General features: G+C 43.0%; 1 protein-coding gene across 6 annotated transcripts in view; it reads right to left on the reverse strand.

Annotated features, from left to right (window-relative positions):
• Positions 1 to 17,290, reverse strand: part of PSD3 (pleckstrin and Sec7 domain containing 3) — a 610,137-nt gene that overhangs the window by 344,711 nt on the left and 248,136 nt on the right. For 5 of the 6 annotated variants that reach the window (XM_044925847.2, XM_025293130.3, XM_044925868.2 and 2 more), the window contains one exon: positions 14,232 to 14,340. The exons of the other annotated variant lie outside the window; for it this stretch is intronic. In XM_044925847.2, coding sequence (XP_044781782.2) covers positions 14,232 to 14,340 — 109 coding nt within the window. The remainder of the gene's footprint in view (positions 1 to 14,231; positions 14,341 to 17,290) is intronic. 6 annotated transcript variants of the gene reach the window in all.

The following is a 17,290-nucleotide window of genomic DNA, read 5'->3' on the forward strand; positions in this document are numbered from 1 at the left end:
CCCCATGAACTGTAGCCTGCTAGGCTCCTCTGTCCATGGGATTTCCCAGACAAGAATACTTGAGTGGGTTGCCATTTCCCTCTCCAGGAGATCTTTCTGACCCAGGGATCAAGTCTATGTCTCCAACGTAATACACCACATTAACAAATTGAAAAATAAAAAACCATATGATTATCTCAATAGATGCAGAGAAAGCCTTTGACAAAATTCAACATCCATTTATGATAAAAACTCTCCAGAAAGCAGGAATAGAAGGAACATACCTCAACATAATCAAAGCTATATATGACAAACCCACAGCAAACATTATCCTCAATGGTGAAAAATTGAAAGCATTTCCTCTAAAGTCAGGAACAAGACAAGGGTGCCCACTTTCACCATTACTATTCAACATAGTTTTGGAAGTTTTGGCCACAGCAATCAGAGCAGAAAAAGAAATAAAAGGAATCCAAATTGGAAAAGAAGAAGTAAAACTCTCACTATTTGCAGATGACATGATCCTCTACATAGAAAACCCTAAAGACTCCACCAGAAAATTACTAGAACTAATCAATGACTATAGTAAAGTTGCAGGATATAAAATCAACACACAGAAATCCCTTGCATTCCTATACACTAATAATGAGAAAACAGAAAGAGAAATTAAGGAAACAATTCCATTCACCATTGCAACGGAAAGAATAAAATACTTAGGAATATATCTACCTAAAGAAACTAAAGACCTATACATAGAAAACTATAAAACACTGGTGAAAGAAATCAAAGAGGACACTAATAGATGGAGAAATATACCATGTTCATGGATTGGAAGAATCAATATAGTGAAAATGAGTATACTATCCAAAGCAATTTATAGATTCAATGCAATCCCTATCAAGCTACCAACAGCATTCTTCACAGAACTAGAACAAATAATTTCACAATTTGTATGGAAATACAAAAAACCTCGAATAGCCAAAGCAATCTTGGGAAAGAAGAATGGAACTGGAGGAATCAACCTACCTGACTTCAGGCTCTACCACAAAGCCACAGTTATCAAGACAGTATGGTACTGGCACAAAGACAGAAATATAGATCAATGGAACAAAATAGAAAGCCCAGAGATAAATCCACGCACATATGGACACCTTATCTTTGACAAAGGAGGCAAGAATATACAATGGATTAAAGACAATCTCTTTAACAAGTGGTGCTGGGAAATCTGGTCAACCACTTGTAAAAGAATGAAACCAGAACACTTTCTAACACCATACACAAAAATAAACTCAAAATAGATTAAAGATCTAAACGTAAGACCAGAAACTATAAAACTCCTAGAGGAGAACATAGGCAAAACACTCTCTGACATACATCACAGCAGGATCCTCTATGACCCCTCTCCCAGAATATTGGAAATAAAAGCAAAAATAAACAAATGGGACCTAATTAAACTTAAAAGCTTCTGCACAACAAAGGAAACTATTAGCAAGGTGAAAAGACAGCCTTCAGAATGGGAGAAGATAATAGCAAATGAAGCAACTGAAAAACAACTAATCTCAAAAATATACAAGCAACTCCTACAGCTCAACTCCAGAAAAATAAATGACCCAATCAAAAAATGGGCCAAAGAACTAAATAGACATTTCTCCAAAGAAGACATACAGATGGCTAACAAACACATGAAAAGATGCTCAACATCACTCATTATCAGAGAAATGCAAATCAAAACCACTATGAGGTACCATTTCACGCCAGTCAGAATGGCTGTGATCCGAAAGTCTACAAGCAATAAATGCTGGAGAGGGTGTGGAGAAAAGGGAACCCTCTTACACTGTTGGTGGGAATGCAAACTAGTACAGCCACTATGGAGAACAGTGTGGAGATTCCTTAAAAAACTGGAAATAGAACTGCCTTATGATCCAGCAATCCCACTGCTGGGCATACACACTGAGGAAACCAGAAGGGAAAGAGACACATGTACCCCAATGTTCATCGCAGCACTGTTTATAATAGCCAGGACATGGAAGCAACCCAGATGTCCATCAGCAGATGAATGGATTAGAAAGCTGTGGTACATATACACAATGGAGTATTACTCAGCCATTAAAAAGAATACATTTGAATCAGTTCTAATGAGGTGGATGAAACTGGAGCCTATTATACAGAGTGAAGTAAGCCAGAAAGAAAAACACCAATACAGTATACTAACGCATATATATGGAATTTAGAAAGATGGTAACAATAACCCTGTGTACGAGATAGCAAAAGAGACACTGATGTATAGAACAGTCTTATGGACTCTGTGGGAGAGGGAGAGGGTGGGAAGATTTGGGAGAATGGCATTGAAACATGTAAAATATCATGTATGAAACGAGTTGCCAGTCCAGGTTCAATGCATGATACTGGATGCTTGGGGCTAGTGCACTGGGACAACCCAGAGAGATGGTATGGGGAGGGAGGAGGGAGGAGAGTGCAGGATGGGGAACACATGTATACCTGTGGCGGATTCATTTTGATGTTTGGCAAAACTAATACAATTATGTAAATTTTAAAAAATAAAATAAAATAAAAAAAGTCTACGTCTCCTCATTGCAGGTGGATTCTTTACTGCTGAGCCACTTGGGAAGACCCATAACAAACACATAGCAAGTAAAATTAAGAATGCTATAAGAAAAGTACAGTTTTACAAATTAAAACACTGAGAACAGAGGGGTGAAGCAGCTTCCAGCCAGGACCAGAAGGCAGGAAAAGAGCCACGAACTACTGTTGCCTCTCCGTTGGTCAACTCAGTGTCCCCCCAGAGGGCAAAATCACAGCGGACTTTGTTTCAACCAGTTATTCCCTCTGCCCCAGACTCTCTCTGACCATCTGTTATGTCCCCACTCAAATCCCCTTCTCACTGAAGTCCTCCAGGCTTGACCCAACTCACAGTGACCACTCCCTCTCATCTATTCTTAAAGCAGTATTGCTTCTTTTCTTTGGGTCCTCATACATTGATGCTTTCAAACTCTGATGCTGGAGAAGATTCTTGAGAGTCCCTTGGACAGCAAGGAGATCAAACCAGTCAATCTTAAAGGAAATCAACCCTGAATATTCATTGGAAGACTGATAATAAAGCTGAAGCTCCAGTACTTTGGCCACCTGATGGGAAAAGTCGACTCATTGGAAAAGACCCTGACCCTGGGAAAGATTGAAAGCAGGAGGAAAGGGGGGCAAAAGAGGATGAGATGGTTGGATGGCATCACCAACTCAATGGACATGAGTTTAAACAGGAGATAGAGAAGGACAGGAAAGCCTGGTGTGCTGCAGTCCATGGGGTCACAAAGAATGAGACACAACTCAGCAAAATATTCATGATTTCATACTGTCTTCCCCATCTACTTATGCTTCATCTTCACAGACTAGGTAAGTACTGTAGTGTTTAGAAGTTAAAAGATATTCATTCATTCTTTACTAGGATGATGATGTTAATTTACAAGGCAATCCATAGATATATAGACCTAAAATAATTTTCATCAAATCCTACATTTATAAAGTTTATACCAGGTGGTCTCTGTACAGTAAATACATCAATTTAATGGAGAAAGGAACTAAAAGCATTAAGTCAATCCCTTTGACTTTTCCAGTATGAGGTACTTCTTGCAAAAACAATAATGACTATAAATTAACTAATTCAAGTACTTAAAAGAGCTTATTTTATGAGAAACGCCCTCTTAATGTCATTGATTTAGGATAATAGTTGAATCTGTAGGACTAGGAAAATATACTCAGAGAAGTGGTTTTTAACTTTTTTGGCATATGGATCTCTTTGAGAAAGGTATGGCTCCTCTCCCAATAAAACATCCAGATAAATATTTATACAAACTTTGCATTAAATGTCTGGGGGCTCACAGACCCTCTGAAGTTAAGAAACCCCCTTCATGTTAGGCAGTCATAGACCTCACTCACCTAAGAAATTTTCCTTTTAATTCAAGTTATTCAAATTTCAATGCACCAGGAGGACCTGGCACCAATTTTTTCCCCCATTTTTACAGAACTCTTATACCCAAATTAGAAGATGTCAGAGGAGAGAGGGGAGATGACAGAAATGACAAGAGATTTCATTTCACTTCACTGCTTGCAAGAAAAGCGTGGTGACTAGACACACATCACTCAGGAGGAGCCACACACGTTACCACAAGACCCTGCACAGCAGAAGCGGCAATTCCACCTCCTAAAACACCCATGCTGAGAAAATCAGCAGGAGCAACTAATTATAAAATGTCTCTTTAAAATTTAAATTCGTAAATAAAAATGAGTTCTTAAAATAAACACCAATGGAGTAACACACACACACACACACGGTAAATAATATAAATGATACATAGCTGCTGAACTGTAATTCCCTTTTAAGTAAGACTAATCTGTTAAATGCTTTGCTAAATCGGATTTAATTTTTATATCTTTTGCACTCAGCACACGACAATGAGAGCAAGATGTCACAAAAACCTAAATTTTAAGACCTAACATAAAATGCCTGGGGCTCCCAGGTGGCTCAATGGTAAAGAATCTGCCTGCCAGTGCAGGAGGCATAGGAGATGCAGGTTCGATCCCTGGGTCGGGAAGCTCCTCTGGAAAAGGAAATGGCAACCTGATACAGGATTCTAGCCTGGAGAATCCCGTGGACAGAGGAGCCTGGGAGGATACTGTCCATGGAGTGGCAAAGAGTCGGACAGGACTGAGCAGCATGTATAGGTTAAGTGTTACCTGGTAAGGGGCGGGCGGTGGGGCGGGGCGGGGAGGGAGGTTAAAGACACATACCAATGGCGGTTCTTAGGTCTGCACTCAGCTACGCCCTATTGATGCAGGGAGGAAGGCAATTCAATTCTGACTCCATGTTGTAAACTGTTTCAACTTGCTTTTGGCTGCTTTTATTATTATAATCATACTTAATGCGTTGCCTGGAGGATCCTGCCCGTCTGCTTGACTGTAAACTAAAGTTTTAGCCTTTCTTCAGCTCAGAGATAGCTTGTCCCTACCAACCTGTGAATAGAAGAGATTAACACACCCTTTTCAAAGGCAGGCCATTCTCTTGGAGATGTTTTGCAAGACTGAAGACCCTTTCACTTTACCTCCCCACTGCCTCTTCCTCTCTATTCTGCCTTCCGACTTTAATTCCTCATTGCTTCTTTCCGTCTGATCTATAAAAGAACCTGACATCCAGACCCCAATAAGATGGTTATTTTGAGGCGCTAACGTGCCGTCTTCTCAGTCAGCTGCTCTCTGATTAAAGTCTCTTTGCTTCAACACCTCCTCTCCATTGGCCTGTCGTGCATCGAGCGGAGCGAGCCTGGGCTCAGTAACACCATTACTATTACACTATAAAATGGTTAAAATCAAACTGTCTGTAGAGATAATAACCCACTCTGAATAGGTAAATTTATGAATTTGGAATTGCCAGAACAACCAGTTTCCAATCAAGGTAACCAGGTATGATCTCAGTAACATTTAGTCAAAGAAAAACCTGTACATAAACTTGAGCCTTTCAGAATCACTAGTTCAATGACAGAGACAGACTGTAAGGTACAGTGGAGACCCCCCACCAAAGAAAGAGGTCATCAGTCAAGTTGACAGGGGTTATATAGAGCTTCTCAAAATAAACACTTTCAGTGGCGGTGACTTGCTGAACTTATTTAAGGCCTTTCAGGATCACAGTTCCGCCTGCAATGCAGGAGAGCCCGATTCAATTCCTGGGTCGGGAAGATCCCCTGGAGAAGGGATAGGCCACTCATTCCAGTATTCTGGGGCTTCCCCTGTGGCTCAACTGGTAAAGAATCCGCTGGCAATGCGGGAGACCTGGGATCCATCCCTGGGTTGGGAAGATCCCCTGGAGAAGGGAAAGGCTACCCACTCCAGTATTCTGGCCTGGAAAATTCCATGGACTGTAGAGTCTGTGGGGTCATAAAGAGCTGGACACGAATGAGCGAGTTTCACTTTCACGATCACCGCTTAATCCACTTTATCCGAGCCCCTTTCCGCCGTCCTCCACAACTTCACTCTAATCTCCTCCCAGAACAGAACATCCTCCCCATTCTTTCCATATATTCAAACACTGGCTAACCTGTAAGCCACAGAATGAACGCGCCTCCCTCCCAGAAGCCTCTGCGCGCGCCGTCACCAAGGCACAGAATGAAGGACCGTCCCTCCCAGAAGCCTCTGCGCGCGCCGTCACCAAGGCACAGAATGAAGGACCGTCCCTCCCAGAAGCCTCTGCGCGCGCCGTCACCAAGGCACAGAATGAAGGACCGTCCCTCCCAGAAGCCTCTGCGCGCGCCGTCACGCCCTGCTGCGCTCTCCCTCTACTGTACACAGTAGGAGGACCACACACCCCTGACCTCCCAGGCTGCTCCTGCCCTTAACAGTCTGTCCCCTGATAAGAACCTATGTCTGTCTCCATGCAGGATCATTAGCCTGGAGTTGGTCACTGGCTCGTGAGATTCACACCAACTATCTGGCACTCAATCACACATCATCTTTTATTTAATGGCTCCAAGTATGAATGTTATCTTGCCTGTAAAGTTCATTAGCTTTTCATAATCAACGATTAGCAGTGTCGAGTACATAGCAAATACTCAGTAACTATTTGTAGAAATTAACCAAATGTATTAAACAAGAAAAACTCATTTCCTGCCCCTCCTCTTCTCCCCCACTATATCTAGATATAAGAACCAAACCTATACAAATCTCAGCTCCCAAAGAATGCTGGGGAACTTCCCACCACCACAAAGTCTCTAATCATTTTTTCTTTCTTTAACCAGAAAATGAAAACAGGGTCTCAATCTCAATTGTATTCATTTTGACAGGACTAACTCAGAGTTCACCACACAGCTGTTCCAGGGACAGCTGAGGGACCATACTTAAGATGTTTAACAATCCGTCATTGGAATGGGTAGCTCTCTAAACTGCTTTTCCCGGTACAGCTGGGCTATGCGCTGAGTGGTCCCTCAGTTCAGTTCAGTTCAGTTCAGTTCAGTCGCTCAGTCGTGTCCTATTCTTTGCGACCCCATGAATCGCAGCACGCCAGGCCTCCCTGTCCATCACCAACTCGCGGAGTTCACCCAAACTCATGTCCATCGAGTCGGTGATGCCATCCAGCCATCTCATCCTCTGTCGGCCCCTTCTCCTCCTTCCCCCAATCCCTCCCAGCATCAGGGTCTTTTCCAATGAGTCAACTCTTCTCATGAGGTGGCCAAAGTGTTGGTCTCTACTCCCTTTTTAACCAACAGAAACATTTTTTAAATAGTTTGCAATGTCTCTGATGCACTGAAATAAAAGTTTAAGAGTTGACCTGGCCTCAAGGACACCACTGTCTTATCAGTGAACCAAGCCTGACGGCACACTGCAATATATGAAGAGCATAAGGAAAAGCAATGTTTGGGGGAGGCACAGACAAGGCAGCCATGGAAAAGGGTGCCGGGTCTTGCTCACTGTTACCCTGCATCTTGCCAAGAAACCTCTAATTTTACAATGTTGAATGCAAATAGCAATTTTAATTTATGTTTCAGTGTTTTATGTATTTTTTACTTCTGTCATCTTCCTCGCATTTTAATTTCCCTCTGCTGAAATGTGGGAAGTGGGTTGTTGAAAATTACACTGCAAGGAAAGGAGGCAGGCTGGGTGTTCTGATTACAGTGGGTAAAAAATGTAGACACTTCAGTACCCTGCCCATCTAGAGTCTGCTTTCCTCCAACTTCATTGCCCTGATGCTGCCAAGCAAAAGGAGCAGGTACTAAGCAATCTGGTGCTTCAGGCCACGCCTGCTTTCCCTGCCAGAGGAAAACTACAAGGAGCTGTTGTGCTGATCTACGTCCCTAAAGAAAGAATGAGCGGGAAATCCTATCGACCAACAGCTTCATTTTTTTAAGCAGAAAAACTGTGCCTTCAAAATGATGTCACGACAGAAGCTCAATATGTAAAACAGATAAAAGAGAGGGTGCTGGACTTCCCTGTGGTCCGGTGATTTAAGAATCCACCGGCCAGTGCAGGGGACATGGGTGCTATCCCTGGTCAGGGAAGATTCCATATGCTGTGGGGCAACTAAGCCAGTGTGCCACAATTATGGAAGCCTGCGCTCTAGAGCCGGTGCTCCGCAACGAGAAGCCCAAGCGCTGCAACTAGAGAGCAGCCTCCTTTACTGCAACCAGAGGAAGCCTTCGCACAGCAACGAAGACCCAGCGCAGCCAAAAATATACATATTTTTAAAAAGAGGGGGTGCCTTTCGTTAACTGGAGTAGGGCAGGGATTCATACCACCATCACTTCATTTCCCAGTGCTCAGGGAAACACAAAGACCATGGTTTAAAGATTTTTAAACAGTGAAGCCAGAAGAGTCAGTTACTCAATATCATACTACTGATTAATAACAAAGTCAGAATCACAATCCACTTTCATCTGAAATCAGTAGGCTAGCAATTGGGGTACAGGGGCATCATACTCTGATTCTTTGTGATGCTATAGGATGGGGTGGGAAGACATGGTCTTTTCATCAACGGACATGCCAGTTCCATGATTTACATGTTACTTGAGGTTAAATTATTTAAACCTCATTGAGCCCCATCTGTGAAATAAAGGGGTTGGAGAACTAGCATCAGAGGACTCTTTGGAGGGTTAAAGAACAACCAACACAAAAATTTCCTCGCAGAGTATCTTTTATATAATAGGTGTGTGTTCCCAGGTGGCTCTGGGGGTAAAGAATCCACCTGCCAATGCAGGAGATGTAGGTTCGATCCCTGGGTCAGTAAGATCCCCTGGAGAAGGAAATGGCAACCCATTCCAGTATTCTTGCCTGGGAAATCTCATGGAAAGAGCAGCATGGCTACAGTCCATGGAGTCACAAATAGTCAGACAGGAATGAGTGACTGAGCACACGCACAACATACACATATAAAACACCCAACTCAAGACTGAACCAAAAAATTAAGGAAAATATCCCATTCACTTTTTCAGTCATAATTTAACACAGGACAAAACAAGGCAACAATTAAAAAGTTATCAGAAACAGCCAATTTAGGATCTTCCATATTAGTCTTTCAATTATGGCAATAGTACTGAGTTCTTCAAAACTTTTTGCAAAATTTATATATGAGGAAAAAAAGACCAGACTACCTTTCATATATTATTTAATGCACCTTATATTCAAGCATTTTTATTATCAGAGCATGTTTATCTGAGAATATAGCTGGTTAATATGTCTATTTCAAAAACATGAATGTTTTTACCATGAAAATTCCAAATCTTTAATTTCGTAACATCATAATGAGATTAAAATACCACAGATTTAAGGTATATTTGTACACCACTGGAATTTTTATAAACCTTCAGATTAGATTAAGCAGAAAGAACAAAGGCATCCTAATTGACCTCCAGAACAAGTCTGAAGGAAATCTGTAGCAGGAAAAGCAAACAGCACTTGACAATTAGAGAACTGCCACTAAAATGTGTTACACACTCTATCCAGCAGAGGGAGGTGTTGTTTAACTAGTAACAGAACGCAGACCTACAGCTTTGTACTTCAACTTCTTTCCAAGCTTTCAGGGAAAAAAAAAAAAAAAATATATATATATATATATATATATATAAACTAATTGAAGAAAAACCTAGAAATCTGCCATGACGTATCCATAATTAGGGTAAAATGATATCAAAATATGGTCCACCTTTCAAGATCTTCAAGGGCTTCCCTGGTGGCTCAGCTGGTAAAGAATCTGCCTGCAATGTGGGAGACCTAGGTTTTATTCCTGGGCTGGGAAGATCCCCTGGAGAAGGGATAAGCTATCCACTCCAGTATTCTTGTGCTTCCCTGGTGACTCAGCTGGTAAAGAATCCGCCTGCAATGTGGAAGACCTGGGTTTGATCCCTGGGCTGGGAAGACCCCTGGAGAAGAGAAAGGCTAACCCACTCCAGTATTCTGGCCTGGAGAATTCCATGGACTGTATAGTCGTGGGGTCACAAAGAGTTGAACACGATTGAGTGACTTTCAAGATCACTTGTGCCAAAGAACCTGTCGCACCCTTGGGTGCAGGACAGCCTGAGAAGGAACAAAGGAGCACCAGGTCCAGCTCCAGCTGGCCAGGCCGGCTGCCATCCTGAGCAGCCCCCCAGCCTCACTCACACCTAATGCTGGAGTCCAAAGAAGCGGGTAAACAGTGGCAGCTGGGTCCCTAATTTCATCACATTCTCTGTGTGTGTGTGTGTGTGTGTGTGTTAGTCACTTCAGTCATGTCCAACTCTGTGCGACTGCATGGACTGTAGCCCGCCGGGCTCCTCTGTCCATGGGATTTTCCAGGCAAGGATACTGGAGTGGGTTGCCATTCCCTTCTCCAGGGGATCTTCCTGATGGAGGGCTTGAACCCAGGTCTTCCACATTGCAGGCAGATTGTTTACCATTTGAGCTACTTGGGAAGCCCTCACATTTTTTAAACCGTACCTTGTTGCTCAAGGCATGCTAGTCCTTGAATTAAATACCTCCCCCCACCCACCGCCCATAAAAACATCCTCACTTAGCAGTAAATACATACTGAGTTTTAGCTTGAGAGACCCAGTTACTGTCCTGTCACGGTGACAAAAGTCCAAAGTGGGTGCCAGGTGGGGAGGGACACAGGGCAGGCAAACCCAATATGTAGAGGTCAGCAGCCATCTACCCCGAGTGATTTCAACAGTCATTATGATCATTTAAGATCATACTGTTGACCTAAACAAGTTTATACATACACACACACCCATATCTGATACCCGCAGACAGAGATATCTAAACACACACACATCTATGTCTCTATTTTACTGCTTTCGGTCACCTCCTAACTGCTGGACACTTCAGCTCTCAGCATCTCACAGGCCCCTCACTTCCTCATATGCTTCCACGAGTCACCTGTCCTCCCCCAGGCCAAGAACAGTCTCACTTTTCTTCAAAGACCTTCTCAAGCATTTCCTCCCTCTGGCTTTCCCCCAAAAGACTGACTGACCTCAGCCATCTGATACCACTTCAGGAACACTTCAAAGAATGTACTTTCCAAAAATGAAGCCCCTCCTGTCAGAGTGGACCCCGTGTGACTGGCTGAGAGAAGACCCTGCATCCAGTAAGAGCAGACGAGCGACACCGGGGAAGCCTGGGAGGCGCGGGGGGGCTCGTGTGCCACCTCTTTTTTCTCTCCTTGCAGCTCAGTGCAGCTCCACAAATATCCCAACAGCTGATGGGAATACAAGCAAGGCAACTTCTGGGGTGACCCCCCCCCACCCCCAGCCCCTCATTAAGCCACAGCACAAAGGATGTCACGTGTAGCCCAAAGCCTCTCAGCAGTCATCAACTCTGGACTCGCCCTTGAAAAGTTCATGAAGTTGTGACAACTCCCAGAAAGCAACAGGGAACAGACCAGAGAAGCAAGATCGACTCTCTTCTTTCACTATATTGATAAACATATCACAGAATCCAGATCTTCATTCCCAGCCAAGGGACTCCTCCCACTGTTCACACGTTCTCCCATACCCCATCCAACACCCTAAACTCTTGTCACAGATGCAAAACCCCTGCAATAAGCAACACTGTGCAAACCGTCTTAAACTGTCTTCTCTGGACCCTCCCACCCTCAGCCCATGTGAACTCCCGGCTGAGTGACAAGTAGCCTAAGCCTCCTGTTCTAGAGCAGGGACACGTCCCTCGGGCCTCACTGGGGTCCTGGACCAACAGACCGCCCCTGACCTGGCTGCATCACTACCGGCCACCACCTGACGGATACTGAGGATGCATTCAGCAGGCACTGTCAGCGTTTCCGTTTCCCCAGCAGGCTGCTTCTGCAGCACTTAGTTTCAGCCACTTATTTAATCCACTTGGAAAAACAAAAACAAGTGGGAAAAAGTATGCCTATCAATCAAATTCAAATAAAATCACTGTCTTATTCTGTCTACTACCTTTCCCTATGGTCTTTTTTTAAATAATGTTTTAATTTATTTATGTCTGCTCTGGGCTGTCTCTGCTGCAAGCAGGGGCTACTCTCCAGCTGTGGTGCACAGCCGTCTTGCTGCAGCGGCTGCTCTCGTTGCAGAGCTTGGGCTCTAGGGGGCGTGGGCTTCAGGAGCGGCAGCATGTAAGCTCAGTAGTTGTGGGGCACGGGCTTAGCAACTCGGCAGCATGTGGGATCTTCCCAGACCAGAGATGGAATCCATGTCCCATGCATTGGCAGGTAGAGTCTCAACCACTGGACCACCAGGGAAGCCCCCCTAGGTCTTTTGAGTCTGGGCCATGTTTCAATGATAGATGAATGGTCAATATAAAGAAACTTCAAGAGTATTCTTGAAGTGATAAAAATATGCCATTTCTTTCTGAAGATTTTTAAAAGTACTTTTCAAAAGTCAACATAAACTTGCATCTTATACCCCTGCTACAATAAGCAACAATTTCTGCTGCCCCTTCCAATTTCCAGATCAATTATCTGGATTTATCTCTCTAAAACAGTACTTGGCACTTTGTCTCTGCATACCAAAATGAAATGCAAACTCTTCACTCTCCATGATTCTGCCCGTCTCTAAATGGTTATTTTTCTAAATCTCTCTCTCACTGATAAGCTTTGCAAACCAACCTGGCCAGTTTCCTCCCTGTTTCGAAAACAATCTGTGTTTTCTGCCACCACACCCTTCACATCATTCCCCCAGTCTGAAATGCCCTCCCCCAAACCTCAGTTAACCAGAATACTAGTCATGCTTGGAGAACAGTGCAGCTTCCACCTATTCCAGGAAGCCTTCACCAGCACAGCTGAAGTGATTACTGCCTTGCTCTGACCAAACAATTAGCCCCCAGGGGGCAAGGACTCTCTTCTATTTCTCTGCACCCTGACAGTCCCCAGCACAGGTGAGTAGCACATAAGAAGTGTTCATTACATAGATTTGTTTAATAAATGCATGCACACTAATACCCCTGCAAAATAACATCACACTAGAAATTAACAATACCAACCATTTTTACCAAGGCAAAAGGAACAGAAGGTTTAAAATGTCATTTTGATTCACCTGTGGTAAACTGGGAAAACTACTCAAAACCTATGAGTAACGAAGACCCAAACTCACCCACCAATAGGTCAAAGGACTATGTAGAGCTCTGACTTCACCTTTATATAGTGAAGTAAAAATCATGTTTTATCAAAGCTAAAAAGAAAAAAAGTTTAGTCAGCACAAAAATCACAAAGTTAAGGCTATGCCAAAAAGGAGTTTTAAATAGTTTTGGGGCGATCACAATAAGTATTTCCCATCTGAGAAATAATGAATAAATGATTAAGTATCCCAAACCTCAAGCTTAGAACAGTATTTATGCTACAAAATAAAAGAATATTTTAATAATTTAGCTGTTTAAGACTTCATTAAGAGTCTCCAACTACTGAAATATCTAAGAAATATTCATTATTAAGGTAAAAGGTAAATTATTAATATATACTGCATTCTTGCTATCCCCAGATATTATGGAGCCCATTATATAATCTTATCTAACATATAAGTCAAAATGAACAGCTATCATCTGACTTCTTCAACTGAACAATAGCTACATAAGGTCAGATTCCCTGTCTACCCAAAACGGAAATCAGTATCAGACAGTGATGGAGCTGAGGAGAGTAAGGACTATACTTTCTCTAAACATCAGCTTCAAAGGTCAGGAATATGACGATGATCACAATAAATAATAATGGCAGCAAACACTCATAAAGCATTTATTACATGTCAAGCATGGTTCTGAGACCTTTACATACATCAATCTACTTAATCCTCAGAAGGATTCTGAGATATGTATCACTATAATCCCATTTGACAGTTGAGAAAACTGAGGCAAAAAGAGCTTAGACAACTCACGCAGGGCCATGCATCTCATAAGTTACAGGCTAAGTTCACACTGAAGAAGTCGATTTCAAGAGCCCGGGTCTGAACTGCACGCAGTACTCCGTCCCTGCCTCGCTCCCAGGACTAATACCTCTCCATCGATGACTGAGTGAGCACCTCTCCATCTGCACCACTGCCTTCCCGCCTCTGTGAAACCTGTTTGCTTTCATTATTCATCAAATAATTCTACATCTTTCGAAGTGTAGAATTCAGAAATACAGGACGTGATTCTAGTAGCCTGGGGTAGGTAATTTCAAGTCACTTCTAGGTTTGACGAATTCTCAGTTTGTGAGATTTGAAATTTTAATATCTCTTCCTATCTGTTAACCTGAAAAAGGAAGGCAGGGAAACACTTACTAGTATCTGGAGTTTTCTCTTCAGATCTGCCAAATAAAAATTCATATTTGGCCTTGGCAACACTCTGGGAATGTGCTGATGCATTGTTAACCCAAACAAATGTCTCTGCCTGCAAAATCAGAGCAAAACAAAGACATCATTAAAAATACATCATACAAAATACATCGCAAAGCAAATCAACCAACAAGAGAATGGTTACAACAGATCCACAGGATAGAATACTATGTGGCCATTAAAAATGAAACATGAAAAAACATAACTGGACATAAATCAGAACACAAGCAAGGTTACAACCATATAAAAAGAGAAACATATAAACATCTATAGGGGAACAAGAGAAACTTGCAAAGTCTGGGCTTGATTGGGAGGGCACAGTTATGGTAGAATTTTTTTTATTAAGTATATGTTGTTAATAACTTTTTTGCAATGAGAAAACTATATTTTATTTTTAGGCACATCATTTTCCAAATGATTATCATCACCCACAGCCCATAGCAGGAATATTTCTGTGAATGGGTTCTGCTAAAGTATGTCAACAAAAAGTAGTCTTTCCCCAAACGCAACCACATTTAGGTCTTTTTTGCCTAAATTTAGGCAAACAGGAGTACCAAGCATCCCACTTACACTTGTTATCCTAAATTTAAGCATCTGTCCCCGTGTTCTCTGGAATCCTAAATGTCCCTCATTTGAAAGAAAAACTACAAGGTGACTGAAAGTGGTTCACATCATGATTCTCAATTCCCATCACTCTCTTCCTGGCTGCTTTAAGCATCTGCCAAAACTCAGGAAAGCCTCCTTTCTCTGGTCTAGAATTAATGAAAAATAAGTAATAAGGTAGCAATTTCAAAACACAAAGAAATGAGACTGAGGCCAACCAGGGAGTCATCTTTCTGCCTCTTCACTCTGAACTCAAAAATTAACCAGGATACAGATATTATCACACTTGACCTCTGTCTTCTAATTCTGAGACATCTTCCTTCTCGTGTCCGAGCAGCAACTGACCACTCACTTTCGGAGAGAGAAGCATGAAGAGTTTTATCAGAAACCAGGCAGCTACTTCAAAGAGGGGAGTTTCATGATGTCCGTTTTATCTTTTGGAGCAGAAATGATTGATAGCAGTGAGGAGGCCCGTGGCTAGGTTATGAATATCTCCTCAGCTTCTGTGGGAAGATCCCCTGGAGGAGGAAATGGCAACCCACTCCAGTATTCTTGCCTGGAGAATCCCATGGACAAAGGAGTCTGGCGAGCTACAGTCCATGCAGTCGAAAAGAGCTGGACAAAACTGAGCGACTTAGCACGCACCTTCACCCTCTGCAGACAGGTTCAGTGGACAGCTGTCCTTGAATACCAATATCAAAGACCTTCTTGAACAGTTTCAAGATAGCAGTTTCTTAAAATAGCTCTATAATCACTTAATGTTCACAACATGTAAAATTATTCTTTCTGGAAAAGGTGCACACTCCTCTTGGAATGGCATGTTTTATAACCACAGGCTGTTAATTATCCTTTTCCCCAGTGGACAGGCAATATTAACTTTTTGATGTGTTCAGGGAGCTTCAGGCTGATAAAGGAGGAACCTGGTGGCCTAATTTAGGCGGGGTGGTTAGAAAAGGCTCACTGAGGAACCAATACCTGCAGATACGAGAAGGATGAGAGCTGGGAAAGGACAGAAACACACATGCAGGCAGAGGGAGGGTCACACACAGCGGTCTCTAGGATGACAGCACCAGGTCACCCCAACAACTGAGGGGCCGATGTCGTCACAGAGCAGCGGCCACACGCGCAAGAGCAGAGATGGACCAGGGAACGGTGCCCGAGGAGCAAACGCTGAAGAGGAGGCAGGGGCCGAAACCTCAGGACGCGCCGGCCAAGGAAAGGCTCGAAAGGAAGTCACTGGATGGTTTTAAACCTATGGTGGTTCATTAACATCTTCAAAAGGTCATTCATTTACACTTTAAAAAAATTATATGGTTGTTATACGGGAAATTTTTCCATCACTTTGCCAACAAAGGTTCGTATAGTCAAAGCTATGGCTTTTCCAGTAGTCATGTACAGATATGAGAGTTGGACCATAAAGACGGCTGAATGCTAAAGAATTGATGCTTTTGAACTGTGGTGCTAGAGAACACTCTTGAGAGTCCCTTGGATTGCAGGGATATCAAACCAGTCAACCCTAAAGGAAATCAACTCTGAATATTCATTGGAAAGACTGATGCGGAAGCTGAAGCTCCAATACTTTGGCACCTGATATGAAGAATCAACTCACTGGAAAAGACCCTGATGCTGGGAAATATTAAGGGCAGGAGGAGAATGGGGTGATAGAGGATGACATGGTTGAAGTAGATCACCGACTTAGTGGACACGAGTTTGAGCAAACTCTGGGAGATAGTGAAGGACAGGGAAGCCTGGCGTGCTGCAGTCCATGGGGTCACAAAGAGCCAGATACGACTGAATAAGGGAAATAGATTGGAGTAAGTCAAGAGGAATCAGAGACACCAGTTGGAAGTATAAACTAGAATTTATGAAAGCTTCAAGCCAGATAATGGCAATGGAAACAGAAGTACATAAATGTGAAACATATTTTAAAGGAAGAACCTATGTAAACTTTCTGATAAATTGGGTTTAAGGAATAAGGGAAAGGAGGAAACCAAGCATAACCGTAAGGGCTAACATGGACTAACCACTCACTCCAGGCCAGGCTGTCCCCATGCAGAACATGAGGCGTCTCGTGTAACGCGCAGGTTGGTCCTGTCGGATGGGCACTCTGCCATCCCAGCCTCACGGGCACAGAAAGGGAGCCCACGAGTGGGTGAGTCTCATGTCCAAGGTGACACAGCTAGTAAACTGTGGGCCCCAGATTCAGATCCTGAATCGAGAACCCGTGGCCCAGAGAATGATACCCAGGAAGCTGGCTTGAGCAACTGGGTGGTGTGTTGGAACGGGGGAAACCGGAGAAGAAATACTATCAATAGCTTGGATTTGGGGCCTTGGGATATGCAATGAAGCAGGGCAAAGACTAATAGAGTTTTGCCAAGAAAATGCACTGGTCATAACAAACA

Source organism: Bubalus bubalis, chromosome 1 (genome assembly GCF_019923935.1).
Source record: "Bubalus bubalis isolate 160015118507 breed Murrah chromosome 1, NDDB_SH_1, whole genome shotgun sequence".
NCBI lineage: Eukaryota > Metazoa > Chordata > Mammalia > Artiodactyla > Bovidae > Bubalus > Bubalus bubalis.